Consider the following 17,942-nt stretch of genomic DNA (forward strand, 5'->3'; position numbering starts at 1 on the left):
TTTTGTTTTCAAGTCAGGGTGTCTCTCTGTGGCTTTAGAGCCTGTCCTGGCACTTGCTCTGTAGACCAGACTGGCCACGAACTCACAGAGATCTTCCTGCCTCCCGAGTGCTGGAATTAAAGGCATGTGCCACTACCACCCGGCCCATAAACAAATCTTCACTTAGTTCAGTAGTTCTCAACACTAAAGATCCTATGTCCCAGCAGACACTGTCATTGTCTAGAGACATGCCTGGTTGTCCTAACAGGGAAGAGCATGCTTGTGGCTTGGGATCTAGGCAGAAACTAAGAATATTCAGTATTCTACAGTGAGAAGGTAGACCCTCCTTGCTAACACTCAAAATACCCATAACAACAGGGCATTCTGAGCACCATGGTGTTACTGCTGGCTGTGAGCAAGGGGCTCCACTGGAACTGAAAAGGTAAGCTGGTGTGCACATGTCCTGGGTCCTGCCCTAGCACTGCAAAGGAGAGGGGAGGGGCTTCTCCAAACTACCTGGCCAGGAATAGTAGTGCAGGGCCACAGTCCCAGGATTGCAGGGGAGCACATAGAGAGAATGATCACAAGTTCAAGACCAGCCTGGGCTATGTAAGCAGGGCAACATGGTGAAACCCTGTTTCAAAACCATAAAAACTTTATGGTGACTCAGGCTTGTAATCCCAGACACTTGAGAGGCTAAGACAGAGGGTCGCAAGTTCGAGGGCAGCCTAGGCAACTAATTTAGATTCTGTCTTAAAAAGGAAGAGGACCAGGGATGTAGCTTGGCACACAAATGCTTTACCAGCATGTGTGAGGTCTCAGGTTCAATGCTCAGTACCACAAAAATAAAAAACCAAGCCGGGCGGTGGTGGCGCACGCCTTTAATCCCAGCACTCGGGAGGCAGAGGCAGGCGTATCTCTGTGAGTTCGAGACCAGCCTGGTCAAAAGAGCTAGTTCCAGGACAGGCTCCAAAACCACAGAGAAACCCTGTCTCGAAAAACAAAATAAATAAATAAATAAATAAATAAAATAAAATAAACCAAATACACACATTGAATATTTTAATGAAAGCAATGGTCCTGCCATTTTTATTTTTCATAATAGTTTTCAAAAGAAAAATAATTATACATTTTAAATTCTGGTCAAAGTTCTTTCTACATTTGAACAAGAATGAATCTCTTAGTACTTAAAAAATACCTTCAATGTGTGAGCATACAAATCATCATATGATAAGCATTCAAAAAGTAGAGTAAGCTCACTTTGAAACGAAACACACGTAATACCCAGTAACAGTATGGAACCAACATTAGCACAGTCAGGGGGTCTTAGGAGTGCGACCTCTTTACCACTGGTCCCCAGCCATTTCATTTTCCGCCCACAGTTTAGGAGAACTTAGCTTTAGCACGCCACTGGAATATTTTTCCCTTCGATACAGTTGTATCATAAGGCAGTATTTACAAGAAAGCACATGAAAGATTTGTATTGGCAATCGACACAGCTTTGAATACCAATTTTGACTTTTTAAAGCAACGAATCACAAACGCCGTTTTATAAAAAGGTATGCACACAGTGAAAGGATATCTACCTGCATGCCGCTCTCAAACTGCAGCGATCCAGAACCCAAAAGCATTCAGGTGGCCAGCACTACCTTATCCTATAGGTGACAAAATTAAAAAACAAACCTCAGATACTATTCTGAGTCTGTCCACGCATTGTTAGCAATGCGTGTACTTAAAACACAGTGCTTTGGTTTTAGAGACAGAGTCACATGCGAACCCAGGCTGGCCTAAACTTGTTGTGTAGCTGAGGCTGGCCCCAAGCTTCTGATCTTTCTGCATTTACCTCCCAAGTGCTGGGACTACAGACTTTAGTCACCATGTCCAACTTAGAATTCGGTTGTTGGGTTTCTTACTTCATTATTTTTAAATGTTTTTTTGTGTGTGCAGATGCTTTTACACCTGTGCTCGCTCACTCGCTCTCAAGTACTAGTAGAGGTCAGAGGAGCTGCTGCAGTGAGCTGTCCTGCATGGGTGCTGGACCTTGGACACCCTTCAGCCAGGCCCCTCCCCCCAAGCTGTTACTTTTAGGTGTGCTGATTGAGTTCCAACATGAGCATGCATGGTGCACGTGCGGAGGTGAAGACAACTTTCCGGAGTCAGTTCTTCCACCACGAGCTGTCGGGGATCAGACAAACTTGGATGCCAGACTGGCGCAGAAAGCCTTTACCTGCTGGGCCATCTTGGTTATCCAGAATAGGTTGGTGTTTTTTCCTTAATTTTTTCAATGTTTATTCTTATTTTATGTGCATTGGTATTTTGCCTAAATTTATGTCTGTGTGAGGCTGTCAGGTGCCCTAGAGCAGGAATTTCAGTTGTGAGCTCCCATGTGGGTGCTGGAATTGAACTGGGGTCCTCTGGAAGAGCAGCCAGTGCTCTTAATCACTGAGCGATCTCTCCAGCCCTCTGAATGGGTTTTTAAACTTACAGATGTAATGACTTTATGATTCTAAATTAACATAGAATGACTGTTACACTGGCCAGACACACACCAATTCTTGGATGTAATCCAAGACCAAAAATAGAGAAATGAACGAACAAAAGGGATGTCCTGAAGTCTTTTTCCTCCCTGCCTTTATATCTCCCAAGTGACCGTGTCCTGGGTGGGAAAACAGTAGCAATATCAAAGTAGTCATGGAGAATTCATTAAAGAAATTTTAGAAACCAGTGGCCCACATCTAAATTCCAGCACTAGGAGGCAGAATCAGGAAGATCACCTAATGCTCAAGGCCAGTCTGCCCTACACAGTGAGTTCTAGACCAGCCAGGTATACATATGGAGAAGCTGTCTCACAAAGGAGGGGAAGAAATCACGACACCCGATTGTGACAATGTTGATGTGCATGAATGATGCTTATAAATCGTTACAACTTTAGCTGTATTGTGTTTGTTTGTGTGTGTGGTACCCCTTATGTCAGTACTTTGTGGGAGTTAGTTCTCTTTTATGTGGGTCACAGGGATCAAAACTCGGATTGCTAGGCTTGGCAGCAAGTGCCTTTGCCTATCGAGCCATCTCACCAGCCCTTTAAAGAAGCTACTTTTAAGTCAAATAGCACTTCACCCTCAGGAGTTGATGGTCAGTCTTTGTTACCTTTTTTTCTTCATTTCAGAATGGAAATTCTCATCAGTGTCCTGAATGTGTCATTAAAGAATCAGAGGTGAAAACTGCAGTAATAATAAATGCACATTATTTGCAGAACTGGGGGATAAAAGGGAGAGAGTGCAGCATAACACAAGAATGTTGGCACAATAAACTATTTTTGAAAATGGGGAATAACTGCCAGGCATGGTAACACACACGGGTATCCTCACACACAGGAAGCTGAAGCAAGAGGGTCTCAAGTTAGCAGCCATCCTGGACTACCATGACCACCAGGCCTGGCTATGAAGTGTTCTCTCTTTAAACAGACACACAGTTGTTGACCAGCTCTCTCCTTCAAACAACGGCCACCTCAATAGCAGTAAATATCCGTAGAGACTTTTTCTGGAATGAGAAAGGGGGTGGGTTGAGATAGCCTAGGCTGTCCTTGACCCTGCCATGTAGCTGAGGAAGGTCTTCAACAAATCCTCCTTACAGGCACGGGCTACTATCCCCAGCTTCAGACTGTGGTTTGAAATACCATTCTGCACAGAAAGCAACCAGGCTTCTAAGAGAGTTGATGATTTCAGGTCCATAGTAGCAAACATGGGTTCAGCAGGGAAGATCTTGCCGTAGGAGACAGCAAGGAAAGTACTAAAGTGTTCAAAGGACTCAGCCAACCTTCGAGGAGCAGTCAAAGAAAAGAGAGGTTGAACCTCAGGAAAGTGACACAGGTAACGGAAGGAAGTCCATTGATAGATGTCTAGATACATGAGTTCATAGTGCTTTGTTTTTTTGGTTTTGAGACAGGGTCTCACACGATAGCCCAAGCAGGCCTGCAACTTGTAGCCCAGATTGGCTTTGAACTTGAAACAATCCTGCTGTGTCTCTCAGTAATATGCATGTCACCATCCACGAGCAATAATGCTTCTTACAACAACACATTAAGCTATACATTTCGTATCTGGTTTTCAGTATGTGTGCTTTATTTTACACCTTTTAAGATGTTAAAATTAAAAACAAAGCCTTGGAATTCCATGCAAAATTACCAATGTGAAAACTTCAACCACAGATATCAACAGATAGGTCTTAAGAAATCACCTACATTATAAAATACTTCTAAATAATAAGCTACAAATATTTGAAAAATATTCTATCAAATTTTTATATGTGCATATATAGTATTTCAATAGTTAAGTTCACATAGATTTTTTCTTTTTTCAATTTTTTTAATGTTTTTTTTATGGTCTCATTAGCCAAGACTGGCCTTGCACTTCTGATTCTTTCTCCTCCCAAATACTTGGACTGCAGGCATGCATCACCATACGTTCCTGTTATAGTATTATGTACTGTAATTTGGTTAAAATGGATTTTGTTGACTTCAAATTCTTTCCCTTCCTCCTTCCACATAAGATTGTCCACATTCCTTTATTGGAGATTAGAGCATAAGGATTTCAATAAATTTCAGGTTTCCTTTAATGTCCACATTTTGTTCCTTTCTCCATCTTCTTGTGTCGAACAAAGGTTGGTCATCTTGCCTAACCATGATGACAGTCATGAACACGTAGCATTCTGCCCAGCATCACCAATGTGCACACGGAGCTCCTGCACACATACTCAGCCTGTGACTCTTCCATTTGCCGACAGCTTGTAGAGCCGAGTGCCTGTGGTTAAATGTCTAAGAAACTCAAGAATGTAAAGGCAGATCTAGACCAGAATGAAAGCAACATAACAAAGACAAGTGTGTAACACTGTAGTACATTTTTCTCCATGAAACATTGAGAGTTTCCCCCAGTCCTTCAAGCAGCATCTTAAATGGTACAAGGGAATGGTCCTTTGCTATTTATAAACTTATGTGGTGTTTGAGTGATTCACATATTCAAGAAGTGAGCGGTCTAACACTCTTCGGATAAGGGCTTCCTCGATTATATCAAAATCCTACAATAGAGAAGAATGGTTAGAAACAGCCAGTAGTGTTTCAGAAATGGGATGGGGTAGAACAAGGGTGAATGCAACGCTCATTTTTCAGGAATAAATTCCCTGAGTTACATGGCTTGTCCATCATTCCAGGAAGCCTGTCAGACCCAGAACTTACTCTGAGGTTACTGGTTCCTGTTTGACTTCACTGGCCTTTCAGGAATTGCCATCAAGTCTTAATTAATAGAGAATATAGAGAATGTGTGCTGGAGAAATGGCTCAGTGTTAAGAACACAAACTGCTTTTCCAGAGGGCCTGAGCTCATGTCCTAGCACCCACTGTGATGGCTAAAGAAACTCCATTTTGTGCTAGTCATCCACGTTGGTACCTAAGCCACCTCTGACTCAAGCTCCTGGAAGATAAGTTCCCAGCAACCCTGACTCGTTGACCCCCACTCAGGAATGCCCAGCTGTGACCATCTGCTCATTATGACTAACTGCTGATTTTGGCTTCTGTAACTTGCTTGTGCAGACATTCAAGGACTATTTTGAGGTGGCCTCGACCACCTCAAATCTTGGCATGGCAGAACAGTTCTTGGGGATAAAAGGCTTTAAGAGCCCTTCCTTCGCCTGCTTCTGTAAGGCACATCTCTGATGTCCCTGCTAGCAGCCTTAATAAATTCGTTTAATTATACTCTGAATGGACTCCGGGGTCTTTTCCCGGTGATCTCAAACTCTACAACACCACCTCAGGTGGCTCACAACTACTAGGGAATCTGAGGTCCACTTCTGACCTCAATGGACAAACACCCCCTCTTCCGCAACAATACACATAGACATATAAGTAAAAAGTCAACTAAAACCTGAAGATTTAGAAATGTAAGAGAAAGAAAGCCTTGTCAGGTCAGGATGTTCTCTGCATTTCACACATACTTGGAATAAAGTTTACACATTCCTGATAGCCTGGGGGGCGCGGGGGGGGGGGCGGTCATGGTTGAATGACTGTATTTTCCTAGAATGGGGAAGACCCCAGGGTCAATCTCTAACACTGGGGGGAAAACAAAGCCACTCCTAGGACTCAGAATGCTAACAGTTCTATTAATTATTGATTTATGGACAGAAAAATGTAGCAAAATGCTCTTCTTGCTTCTTTATTTGTCACGGTGAAATTTAAGCTTCATATTAGCACTTCTATGAGTAAAAACAAAAGCTGTAAGATCTCCATCCCTTTCCAGTCCCTCTTGCTTCTACAACCGAAGGTGAAGCTGCTACTTTAAGTCCGTTTTATCATTTTAGTTTGTTCTTTCAGACAGTGAACTTACTGTGTAGAACAGGCTGGCCTTGAACTCACAGAGCTCCAGCTGCCTCTGCCTCTCCAGTGCTGGGTGAAAGGTGCACACTTTCACAGACAGTTAGAGCAGACTACGTCAACATTAGTAGTGAGCGCTATAAAGCACTCTACTGTTCCGGCGGTCTCCTTGCTAATGCTAATACTATACACTTTACCAACATGCTCAACTTTTCTTGTATAATTTTATTCACTGGGATTTTAAAAAGTAATATTAACACAGACACCACAAAAACATAATGGAAAAGGTAGAATTATACTTACTATGAAATCATCATAAAACAAAGTGTGGCTGACTTGCAGATGTCTGATAAAACTGCTGTTGAAGGTACTTGGGCTCTCATTAGGTAGCAAATGGCAAAGTGGGCAGAACTAGAGAGAAAGACCAATCAACAGTTCAAGAAAGAATTTCAAATAACTATTAATACCAGAATTTTTATTTATTTTTTATTTTTTTTATTTTCATTTCTTTTTGGTTTTTCGAGACAGGGTTTCTCTGTGGCTTTGGAGCCTGTCCTGGAACTAGCTCTGTAGACCAGGCTGGTCTCGAACTCACAGAGATCCACCTGCCTTTGCCTCCCAAGTGCTGGGATTAAAGGCGTGTGCTACCATCGCCCGGCAATACCAGAATTTTTAAAAAGAAGTCACCATTGAATGTGAATTTTAACTAGAAATACATAGAACATACCTCAACATTGTGCTTTGTTTCGTTTCATGTGTGTGTTCTTGTGTTTGCATGTATATGTACTTGGTCATGTTTGTGCGTGTTCATGTGAAGGTCATAGGTCAATGTCAGGTGTTTTCCTCAATTGTTCTCAACCCTGTGTTCTTATTTTTATTTTTAATTTCCATTTTATGTATTTAAGTTGCCATACAGTTTTTATGGTTTTAAAAAAATGATTTATTGACTTTACATGTATGAGTGTTTGCTAGCATATGATATGTGTATCACATCCATGCCTGGTGCCCATAAAATCCAGAAGAGAGCATCAGATATCCTGGAACTGAAGTTATAGATTGCTGTAGGTCACCACATAGGTGCTGAGACCTGAACCCAGGTCCTCTGGAAGAGAAGCAAGTATTCTTAAACACTGAGCAGTCTCTTCAGCCCCCTCCAACTTTCTTTTTTGAGAGAGAGCTTCTCATTGAGCCTGGAGGTACGCAATTAAGCTCATCTAGCTGGCTGGCCAGCAGGCTCCAGGACTCCACCTCTGTATTCCCAGTTCTGGGATTCCAGGTGGGCACCGCAGCATCACACGTGGGCTTTAGGGGAGTGCTGGGGATCAGAACTTGGGTCTTCCTGCTTGGGTGACCAAGTCACCTCTCTAGAACTGCTTTGTTTTGTTTCTCATGTAGTTCAGGCTAGCTTTGAATCCACTGTGGCCAAGGATGGCCTGAAACAACCTGTCTACTACTATACTTGGTTTCATATCTCAATATTAAAAGAATTACATGTATAGCCAGGAAGATCTCTGTGAGTTCAAGGCCAGTCAGGTTCACAAAGAAATTTCCAGGTCAGGTCAGATGGGGCTGCATAGTGAGATCCTATGCATTTATTTTTCAACTGAATATCTTTTTTTTTTTTTAAGAATTAAAAAAATGACAGTGTTTCACTGCTGTAGACCTGCCTAGCCTAGAACTTACTGTGTAGGCCAGGTTTGTCTTGAATTCATGAAGATCTGCCTGCTTCTGCCTTCCAAACGTGTGTGCCAGCATGCCAGCAACACAGTATTAAACAGTTTCTCAGGGCTGGTGAAGTGCTCTGTGGTAAAGGCACTTGACACCAGTTGTGCCAAAAGTTCTCTGCCAAAGACTTTCCAAGTTCTCTCATCTCCACATGTGTGAACTCACAGGTAAATAAATGTAGTAACTTTAAAAAGTACGTAAGTGCTGACATGGAACTCACTGTGTAGTTCAGGTTGGTCTCAAACCTCCAGCATCCGTCCTTCCTTACCTCCCCAGTGCTGAGATTACAAACATGAGCCACGATACCCAGATTCTAACACATCTTAAATTTAGACAGTACATACAGACAGAAAGGCAGACAGACAGGTAGTAGGCAAGAGTCATTACCACAGGCCTCCTCTCTGATCTGTGATAGGTAATACAATGATCCAGCAAGCAGTCTTCTTCCAATTCCTTCTGACAAAATGGACAGACACATCTAGAAATAGCACAGAATTGCAATCACTAAAATAGTGGCCTGCTAGAGCGTAGTCACCTAATTAGAAATTTAAAAAAACAGACTATACTGACTATAGCTAGGTTAGTATCTTTTCTTTTCTTTGTTTTGTTTTGTTTTGTGTGAGGAAGCAGGGTCTCATTATGTATCCCAGGCTTACCTTGGTCCTTCTACTTCTAGCCTCTAAGTGCTGGGATTATGGGTATGTACCATCACACCTGGTTTGCTTTTCTGGTTTGTTTGTTTTGAGACAAGTGTTTTGCTATGTAGCTCAGGCTTTTCTCAAGCTTATAGCAATCCCTCTGCCTCAGCTTCTTAGAATCCTGTAGTTATAGACATTTGTCACCATACTGGGCTGGGTTTTTGTCTGTTTTGTTGCATGGTTCAAGCTGCCCTCAAAGTTGTTATGTAGCATAGGCTAGCCCTGCAGTGGTGATCCTCCTGCCTTAGTCTCCTAAGTACTGGAATTATAGTTGGCGCCTCCAAGTTTAGCTGCAGGAGTCTTTGCTATAACTTTAACCAGCAAAAGAAATAAGAGGTTAAGTTAATTTCTATATATTTTAAATTTTCCATAAACTCCATCAATTTGCAGTCAAAGCCATATTTTCTCAAGCTATATTTTAGTCTTTTTTTTTTCCCCTCTCTTCTGGTCAATTTAGCAGAATCTGTACTCTGCTTACATTAAAAATATTCATTTAAAATTTATGGCATCATTTATAAAAAGGCCAGAGTAAGCCTTAGACTTCCAGGTTGAGATGCGTAAGTCCGAGGCTGGAGATGGCTCGGTGGTGCAAAGCACTCGCTGCACTTGCAGAGGACACAGGCCCAGTCTCAGCATCTGCGTAGGGGCGGTTCACAACTCTGCATAACTCCCGTGGGGATCCAACACAATTTCCCACCTCCACAGGGCCCTGCATCCACTTGGTACAGACATACACTCAAGCACCATACATACACACTAATACTAAGAAAATAGAGATGGGATATGGGTACTGAAATCACTCACTATTAAAAACAAAGGGCTGTTGGGGCTGGAGAGATAGCTCAGCAGGGAAGAGCACTGGCTATTCTTACAGAGGACCTGGCTTGGAATTCTAATACCTGCATGGTGGTTTTCTGACACCTTCTTCTGACCTCTGTGGCCATTGCATACACATGGTGCACAGACAATGCAAGACACATAAAATAAAAATTTTTAAAAGTCTTTTTTAAAAGAGATATTCAAACTGAATTTCTAGTGCAATTTCGTATGTAGCCCAGGATGGCCTCAGACTCATAAGAATCCTCCTGTCTCCGCTTCCCAAGTGTTAAGCTTAAATTCTTCAGAGACATACTGAATTTAGCATGACACTACACCGTATTCAAGCAAACCTTGTTGTTGTCTCGCCAAGTTCTTGCAGTGGTCCATATCTGTCAATGTACTTCTCACAAGTCCTTATGTGCGTCCTCATGTCACTGAGGCAAACCTACAAAAAGGCACATTCAAGATCAGACTCCTGTGGGAGAGGGCCTTTATGTGACCTAGCTCCATAACTTTCAAATCGGGGCAGTAATTAATTGGATTTATTCATGAATAGTCACAAAGTACAGGCATTATCAAGAATAATACTAAGTCCGATGAGAACGCCTTTTAATCCCAGCACTCAAGAGGCAGAGGCAGGCAGATCTCTGTGTTCACGGCCTGTGGATAGCCAGGGATACACAGAGAAACCCTGTTTCTAAAAACCAAAAAGTAATAGTAGTAGTAGTAGTAATAATAATAATAATAATAATAAATATACTGTGTTAAAATCTCCTAACACAATGTTAAGCTTTTAAATTTGTTCCTTCTAAAAAAGCATGCTATTTTTTCTTTCTTTCTTTTTTTTTTTTTTGTTTTTTGGGGTTTTTTTTTGAGATAGTATTTCTCTGTAGGTTTGGAGCATGTCCTGGAACTAGCTCTTGTAGACCAGGCTGGCCTTGAACTCACAGCGTTCTGCTCTGCTTCCCAAGTGCTGGGATTAAAGGTGTGCGCCACCGCCGCCTGGTGCATGCTGTTTTGTAAGTAGGTTTTGGATAAAAAGAAAACTAGATGAAGAGAAAGAGTGAGAATAAGAGAAGAAGAAAAACATTAACAAGAGATGAAAAGAAATGGAGATGGAGATCACCGAATGCACACGCTTTACAAGTGTCCATCATGAAGTAAAGGAAACCTCTCACACCTTAAGTGAAGTCATAATGCCATCAATTCACCATATGGCCAAGAGTGTTGTGTGAATTCAGAATGCACAGTATGCTTAATGGTGCCATCAGGGCTAAGGAGCCACAGTTCTTGTAGCCCACCTTGATCAGTGCAGACAAACACTCAGGGGCTAGACAAACAGTAACCCTGCACTCAGTTTCAGCAGAAACACTGATAAGATCTCCCGGTGGAGGAGGCTTCTTACAGCTGTAGTTAGGTGGCAGCCCACAGCCAGCCTCATTCTGCCCAAACTTCGTTTGAAAGTTCAGCTTCAAAGACTCTACCACGTGATGGAAATAGCCACAGTCACTTAACAAAAGGCAGAAGTAAAGCAAGCTAGCGAGAACATGAAAACAGTGACAAAGAACCCATCAAAAACATAAAAAGGAGACTGATGAAGGTACCGATCTTAAAAAGATATTAAGATATAAAGGATTAAAGGTGTAAGCCCAGCAGTGGCGCACGCCTCTAATCGCAGTACTTGGAAGGCAAAGGTGAGTAGATCTTTCCGAGTTCCAGACCAGCCAGGGCTATACAATGAGACCCTATCTGAGAGGGGGGTGGGGAAGGGGAGGAGGAGGAGGAACGGAAGGAGGAAGGACATGTTTATAACCTGTAGCATCTTCTTTGGGTGTGGCTGAGATAGTTCACTGAGTAAAGGTACCTGCTACTAAGCCTGACAACTGATTCTAGGCCCCCACAAGGGAGGAGAGAACCAGTTCCTACAAACTGTATTCTGGTTTCCACATGCACGCTGTGGCCCATGTATGCCTGTTGGTGCGCACACATGCTCCCGCTCTCCTCTTAACCAAGATAAAAATTTAAGAATTCTATTTACATAGCTTCTCTTTATTTAGTTTAATCGTCTATACTTCTAAGCCAGGCATTATGGCACACATTTTTAATCCCAACACTTGAGAGGGAGAAGCATGTAATCTCTGCCAACCTGATCCACACTGTGAGTCCCAGGCCATACAGGCATACTGAGTGAGACTGGTCTCCAAAGAAACATAAAAACAGGAGAAGGAAGAAAGAAAGGAAGAAAGAGAAAGAATGGGAGGGAGGGATGGAGGGAAGGAGGGAGGGAGGGAGGGAGGGAGGGAGAGAGGGAGGAAAAGGAAAGCAAAATCAGTGTGACAGTGGGTGTGGTGGTACATACATAATTCTCAAGGTTTGAAAGGAGGAGGATTTGAAGCAGGAGGATCACAAGTTTCAGGCTAGACCAGACTAAGACTCTGTTTCACAAAAAAATTCAGATTCTTTGCTCAAAAAAGACAAGCTTTCCTTAGAAAAATCATCAACCTGGGGATTGTACACTGACAAATAAACAGATTGTTAAATTTATAATCCAGAGATACAAACAACATTATGTAAGATGCCATTGAAGAGACGGTAGACAACGAGCCTCTTGAGTGTTCTAATGCTGCAGATAACCAAACAGAGGAAAATATGTGCAGACGACTATCTCAGAAGTTGTTTTGAGAGGAACTAAAAATACCAAGGCCAGGCTGCATGGAGAGGAGAGCAGGCCTCACAGTGAAGCATGCAAAGCTGAAACCTGTAAAAGAAACAGGCAGCACTCCTGGACAGAACAGTCTAGAAAGCAAGAGAGGGCACAGAGTTCCTCATACATTAACCAAAATCCTGTGACCGACGGCTACCAGAGATGAGAATCAGGTGAGGGGTCCACCCAGGATAGACAACCAAAGTAAGGTTGTCTATGTGTGTCCCCTAACCCCCGCAAACATAAAATAAATAGATTAATAAGAACAGACAAATCATTTGTGTAAAACCAGAAACAGAGAATTAGTGTTGGATCTCAGGATGCTTGTCTCCGAAGGATATGTATAAATTCTGGCCAGGTGGTCATGATAGATTATTGAGCCTTATACTTAAAAATGTCTTTATTTTTTCCTTTTACTTTTGTTTTTTTGTTTCTCGAGACAGGGTTTCTCTTTGTAACTGCTGTGGCTGTCCTGGAACTTGCTCTGTAGACCAGGCTGGCCTCGAACTCATGGAGATCTACCTGCCTCTGCTTCCGAAGAGCTAGGCTTAAAGGTGTGTGCCAACACGCCAATCTTATAAATGTCTTTTAATGCACCAAGGCCTTAGAGGGTAGGTGCTGGGTGCTATGTTAGAGGAGGTGCCAAGCTCCCCTGTGTTCTTGCCTCAAGGGCCCTGGCAGTGGCTGACATGGAGAGTGTGACCATACAGCTCTCCAGGTAACAGGAAAGATGGTAACAGGAAGGGAGCCTAACAGGAGACAAGGGCCCTGAGAAAGGGGTGCAGGGAACCAAATCAAATCAATTGTAGGGCCCTGGTCTCCCTTATTCCTGTGGTGCATTCATGGGGACAGTTTATGATCAACTAAGCTTCCTGTGTGTTTCTGTGCTATGCCTGCCCCACCTGGTGGTTAGCTGCAGGGCATTTACTCCATTGTTAATATGGTAATTTCCCACCTGCCTGGGCGGAGATCCTTGTGCTACAGTCAGGTAGATAAGGACTCCCCCAATGCTGAATAAAGTGACATTCGGCTGATCTCCTTTCAAATGACCCTGGTCTCTCTGTGTCTTCTTTTCAATCTCCAGGCCCTTGCCCGACTCGCGTTCGGTACAGTGGCGCGCGAACTCTACCGAGGGTGTAACACCAAATCGGGTGTTACAATTGGAGGCCCCGCTGGGATGATCATCGGCAACTAGACCCATCTGTGAGATCGGGAAGTAGGGATCCCTGAGAGGTCGCCCTCAGGAAGGCTGGCCAGCAGGTAAGAAATTATGCGGCGAGGGTGAATTGGTTATGGATGCAAGTTATTCTGTTCCTGTGTTAAAGGGCCGGTTAACAGGCCAGTTGTTAGGTCTTTTGGAAAATAAAGGCACCGGTATTAAAGTTAAAACAGCACAAGAGATCATTAAGACAGTTTTAGAGTTTAGTCCCTGGTTCCTACAAGCAGGGGGTTTTAATATTACTGATTGGGAGCAGGTAAAGGCTGATCTTCAAAATACACTAAAAGAGCGAGGGCCACAAGAATTCCCCATGGCGATATTTTCACTATGGCGCTTGGTCAGAGATGCTCTTCTCAATGATGATGTTAAAATGAAGGAGCAATTAGAGAGTTTAAACAAAACCCTTGAGGAGATTCAGGAAGTAAAATCTATGAGTTCTATTAAGAGTTTTGAGGAACAGAAAGTTTTAGGAACAGGAAGTAATAAAAAGGATATAGAAGAAAAAGAAATTTTAGAAAAGGATATCACACTGATAAGAAAGAAGTTAAAAAAAGAGGAAAGGAAGAAAGCAAACGGAGATGTCTCCATGAGACCTCCTCCGCGTAATCCTTGCACTACTGCTTCTGCCCCTATGGACTTAGAGGCAGAGATCCGAGAGATCCGGGACAGATTAAATAATTTAGTTGGAGAGAAGCAGATTTATCCTGTTATGGAAAAGATTGATCAACAGGGACAGAGGGCCAGGCAACATAACCCTCTGGCCTTTAAGGATATCAAGCAGTTAAAAGAAGCAGTTGTAGACTATGGAGCTCATGCTCCTTTCACTGTAGCTTTATTGGAATCTTTTACAGAACTCAACCTTATACCCAATGACTGGATGCAGCTTTGCAGGGCTTGTCTTTCAGGGGGAGATTATTTGTTATGGAGAGGTGAAATGCAGAAAAATTGCAAAAAGACTGCAGACAAAAATGCTGAAGCAGGTTTCCCCCAGAATAACCTTGACATGTTAACTGGTGAAGGACAATATACTAGCTTAGAAGCACAGATTGCTTATGATCCTGCAATTTATGCTCAGATAGCTGCAGCAGCCGTTAAAGCTTGGAAAACTTTACCTAACAAAGGATCACGAGAACAGCTTTCTAAGATCCTTCAAGGATCTTCAGAACCTTATTCTGAGTTCATTGACCACCTTCTATAGGTGGGAAGCCGCATTTTTGGGGATGTGGATTCAGCTATGCCAGTCGTCAAACATTTGGCCTTTAAAAATGCAAACAAGTTCTGTCAGCAAGTTTTACGCCCCCATAGAGATGGAGATTTGAATGACTTTATCCGATTATGCAGAGACATTGATGGCACCCACGTGATGGGCCAGGTCATTGTTTCTGCCCTCAAGGAAGGCCAAGGTGGAGCTAGGCCTAGGAATTGTTTTCAATGCGGAAGGTCAGGACACCTCAAAAGGAACTGCCCTGCTGGTAAAGGAGCTATTAATCAGCCTAGAGGAAATCCAGGCGTTTGCCCAAAATGCCAAAAGGGAGTTCACTGGGCCAATGACTGTCACTCTAAGACAGACAGTCAAGGAAATCTTATCCCCAGGTCAAAAAACGGGGGGAGGGGCCTGCCCCGGGCCCCCAAAACACAAGTGTATGGGGCCATGAGCGGAGCAGCAGCTCCCATCAGATTCATTCCTCAGAGAAATGCCTCACTGTCAACAACCTTGTACGAGGTACCTCAGGAAATGCAGGACTAGATCTCTGTACCTCCGCCCGAGTAATATTGACCCCACAAATGGGTATGCAAGCCTTGGGGACTGGAGTATTTGGACCTATCCCAGAGGGTTCAGTAGGTATAGTTTTGGGTAGAAGTAGTTCTGCGCTCAAGGGAATCAAAATTTTACCAGGAATTATAGACTGTGATTTTACTGGAGAAATTAAAATTATGATTAAAGCTGGTATGGGAGTCCTTGTCATCCCTCAAGGAACAAAAATAGCTCAATTAGTGCTTTTGCCCATGTTTCGCTCTACTAATCCTTTCTTTAAACAAGAACGAGGAGACAAGAGATTTGGCTCCACAGGATCCCCTGGAGCTTTTTGGGTTTCTAGTTTAGAGAATCGCCCCACCCTTACTTTAACAGTCAATGGGAAAAGGTTCCAAGGCCTTCCTGATACAGGGGCTGATTCTTCAGTGATTGCTAAAAGGCACTGGCCTGTAGCCTGGCCTCTACAGCCAGCCTCTACAACCTTACAGGGAGTAGGAACGGCCAGTTCTCCAGAATGCAGTACTCAATATTTAAATTGGGAAGACAAAGAAGGCCATAAGGACATTTTTAAACCATTTGTACTGGAACACCTTCCTCTTAATTTGTGGGGAAGAGACGTTTTGCAAGCTATGGGAGCAGTTCTGACCACTGAACCTGTGCAGCGTATGCTATCGAGGCAGGGCTTTGTCCCTGGTCAGGGTTTGGGCAAAAATCTGCAAGGGGATGTGCAGATTTTAACAGACAAGAAAATTATACAACAGTCACCTGGACAGCATGCAGGGTTAGGAAATTTTTCCTAGGGGCCATTGCAGAGCAGCCAAAAAACATTCCTATAAAATAAAAAACTAAAAAACCTGTTTGGATAGAGCAATGGCCCCTGAGTAAAGAGAAATTACAGGCTGCTCGTACTCTAGTCCAGAAACAGCTAGAAGCAGGACACATAGTGCCATCCACTTCTCCCTGAAATACCCCTATCTTTGTTATTAAAAAAAAAGTCTGGTAAATGGAGGATCTTAGAGCAGTAAATGATTACATAAAAATTATGGGGACAACTCAACCTGGGTTGCCTCAGCCTGTAGGTATTCCTGCAAGATATCATCTTTTAGTTATTGACCTGAAGGATTGTTTTTTCACCATTCCCTTGCATCCAAAAGACTCTGATAAATTTGCTTTCAGTGTACCGTCTGTAAATTTCACAGAACCATACAAGCGCTACCAATGGGTAACATTGCCCCAGGGTATGGCCAATAGTTCTGTAATTTGCCAAATGTTTATGGCACGGGTCATTGCCCCTATTAGGTATAAATATTCTCAACTATATATAAGTCATTATTTGGATGACATCCTATTAACTGGACAGGACCCAGAAATAGTCCTTGAGGCTTTTGCTGACTTGCAAGAATGCCTAGCACATGCTGGGTTAGTTATTGCTTCTGAAAAAATACAACAACAGTTTCCATATCAATACTTGGGGCATCAGCTGTTGCAGACAGGAGTAAAACCGCAGAAAGTTACTCTTCGCCTAGATAAACTACAAACTTTAAATGATTTTCAAAAGTTGCTTGGAGACCTAAATTGGGTCCGGCCAAGTCTGGAAATTCCTACTGGAGACTTAAAACCACTTTTTGACATTCTGCAGGAAAATCCAAACCCAACCTCCTTTCGTGAGTTAACACCTCAAGCAAGACAATGTATTACTTTAATTAAAAAAAAGCTTGCCTCTGCTCATATTAATTATATTGACTATAGTCAGCCACTGCTGTTAATAATTTTCCCCTCCAAGCATAGTCCTACTGGAGTTTTTTGGCAACAAGGACCCATCCTGTGGGTACATGAACATGTGTCACCTGTAAAAATTGTTATCTCGTATCCATCAGCTGTGCTACGTGTTATTCAGAAAGGATATAAGCTTAGTTTACAAACTTTTGGAATGTTACCTGGTGAGGTTATTACACCTTATACTCAGGCAGAAATAACTTGGTTACAAAATTTTGCTAAAGATTGGACTTTATTTTTATACACTAATCCCTACAAGTTAGACAATCATTATCCTTCTGATAAGTTAGTCACGTTCTTTAAAAATCATCCGATATGTTTCCCTAAAATTATTTGTTTGCAGTCCCTGGCAGGGGCACAAAATGTGTTTACTGATGGATCTTCCACCGGGAGAGCTGTAGTAGCCTCCCCTCCTGATTTTGATATTCAGTCTGTTAATAATAACTCTGCTCAGGTGGCAAATTGGTTACTGTCCAGATAGCCCTAGAGAAATATGCTGATATTCCATTTAACCTTTTTACTGACAGTCAGTATATAAACAAAATTCTTACACCGTTGGAAACTGCAGCTTATATTGCCTCTGTATCTCGAGTCCAGATACAGTTATTGGCTATTCAAACTTTGCTTTGGGCCCGATCTGTACCCATTTACGTAGGGCATTTGCGGGCTCATACTGACCTCCCTGGTCCTTTGAATGAGGGAAATGCTTTGGCTGATCAGCTCACTCATCAAATTTATGTAGTTAGTCAAAAATCTTATAAAGTTACAAAAAAAGCTCATAATCATTTTCATCTCAATGCTGGATCTTTAAGATTTCATTTTAAGATATCTCGAGAGCAAGCCACTAATATTGTTAAAAAGTGCTCTCTGTGTACAGAACTTTTAACTGTTCCCCATTTGGGAGTT

The 17,942-nt window shown here is 42.6% G+C and overlaps 1 protein-coding gene across 1 annotated transcript in view; it reads right to left on the reverse strand.

Moving 5' to 3' along the window:
- Positions 1-4,079: 4,079 nt before the first annotated feature.
- Positions 4,080-17,942, reverse strand: part of LOC121441881 (E3 ubiquitin-protein ligase RNF125) — a 31,169-nt gene continuing 17,306 nt past the window's right edge. The window contains exons 3-6 of the mRNA XM_041643215.1: positions 9,932-10,026; positions 8,452-8,542; positions 6,643-6,750; positions 4,080-5,052 (exon numbers count right to left, since the gene is read on the reverse strand). Coding sequence (XP_041499149.1) covers positions 4,966-5,052; positions 6,643-6,750; positions 8,452-8,542; positions 9,932-10,026 — 381 coding nt within the window. The 3' untranslated portion in view covers positions 4,080-4,965. The remainder of the gene's footprint in view (positions 5,053-6,642; positions 6,751-8,451; positions 8,543-9,931; positions 10,027-17,942) is intronic.

The sequence above is a fragment of the Microtus oregoni genome, unplaced genomic scaffold, assembly GCF_018167655.1.
Source record: "Microtus oregoni isolate MIOR12 unplaced genomic scaffold, Mior012 000082F_ref0000272, whole genome shotgun sequence".
NCBI classification, from domain to species: domain Eukaryota; kingdom Metazoa; phylum Chordata; class Mammalia; order Rodentia; family Cricetidae; genus Microtus; species Microtus oregoni.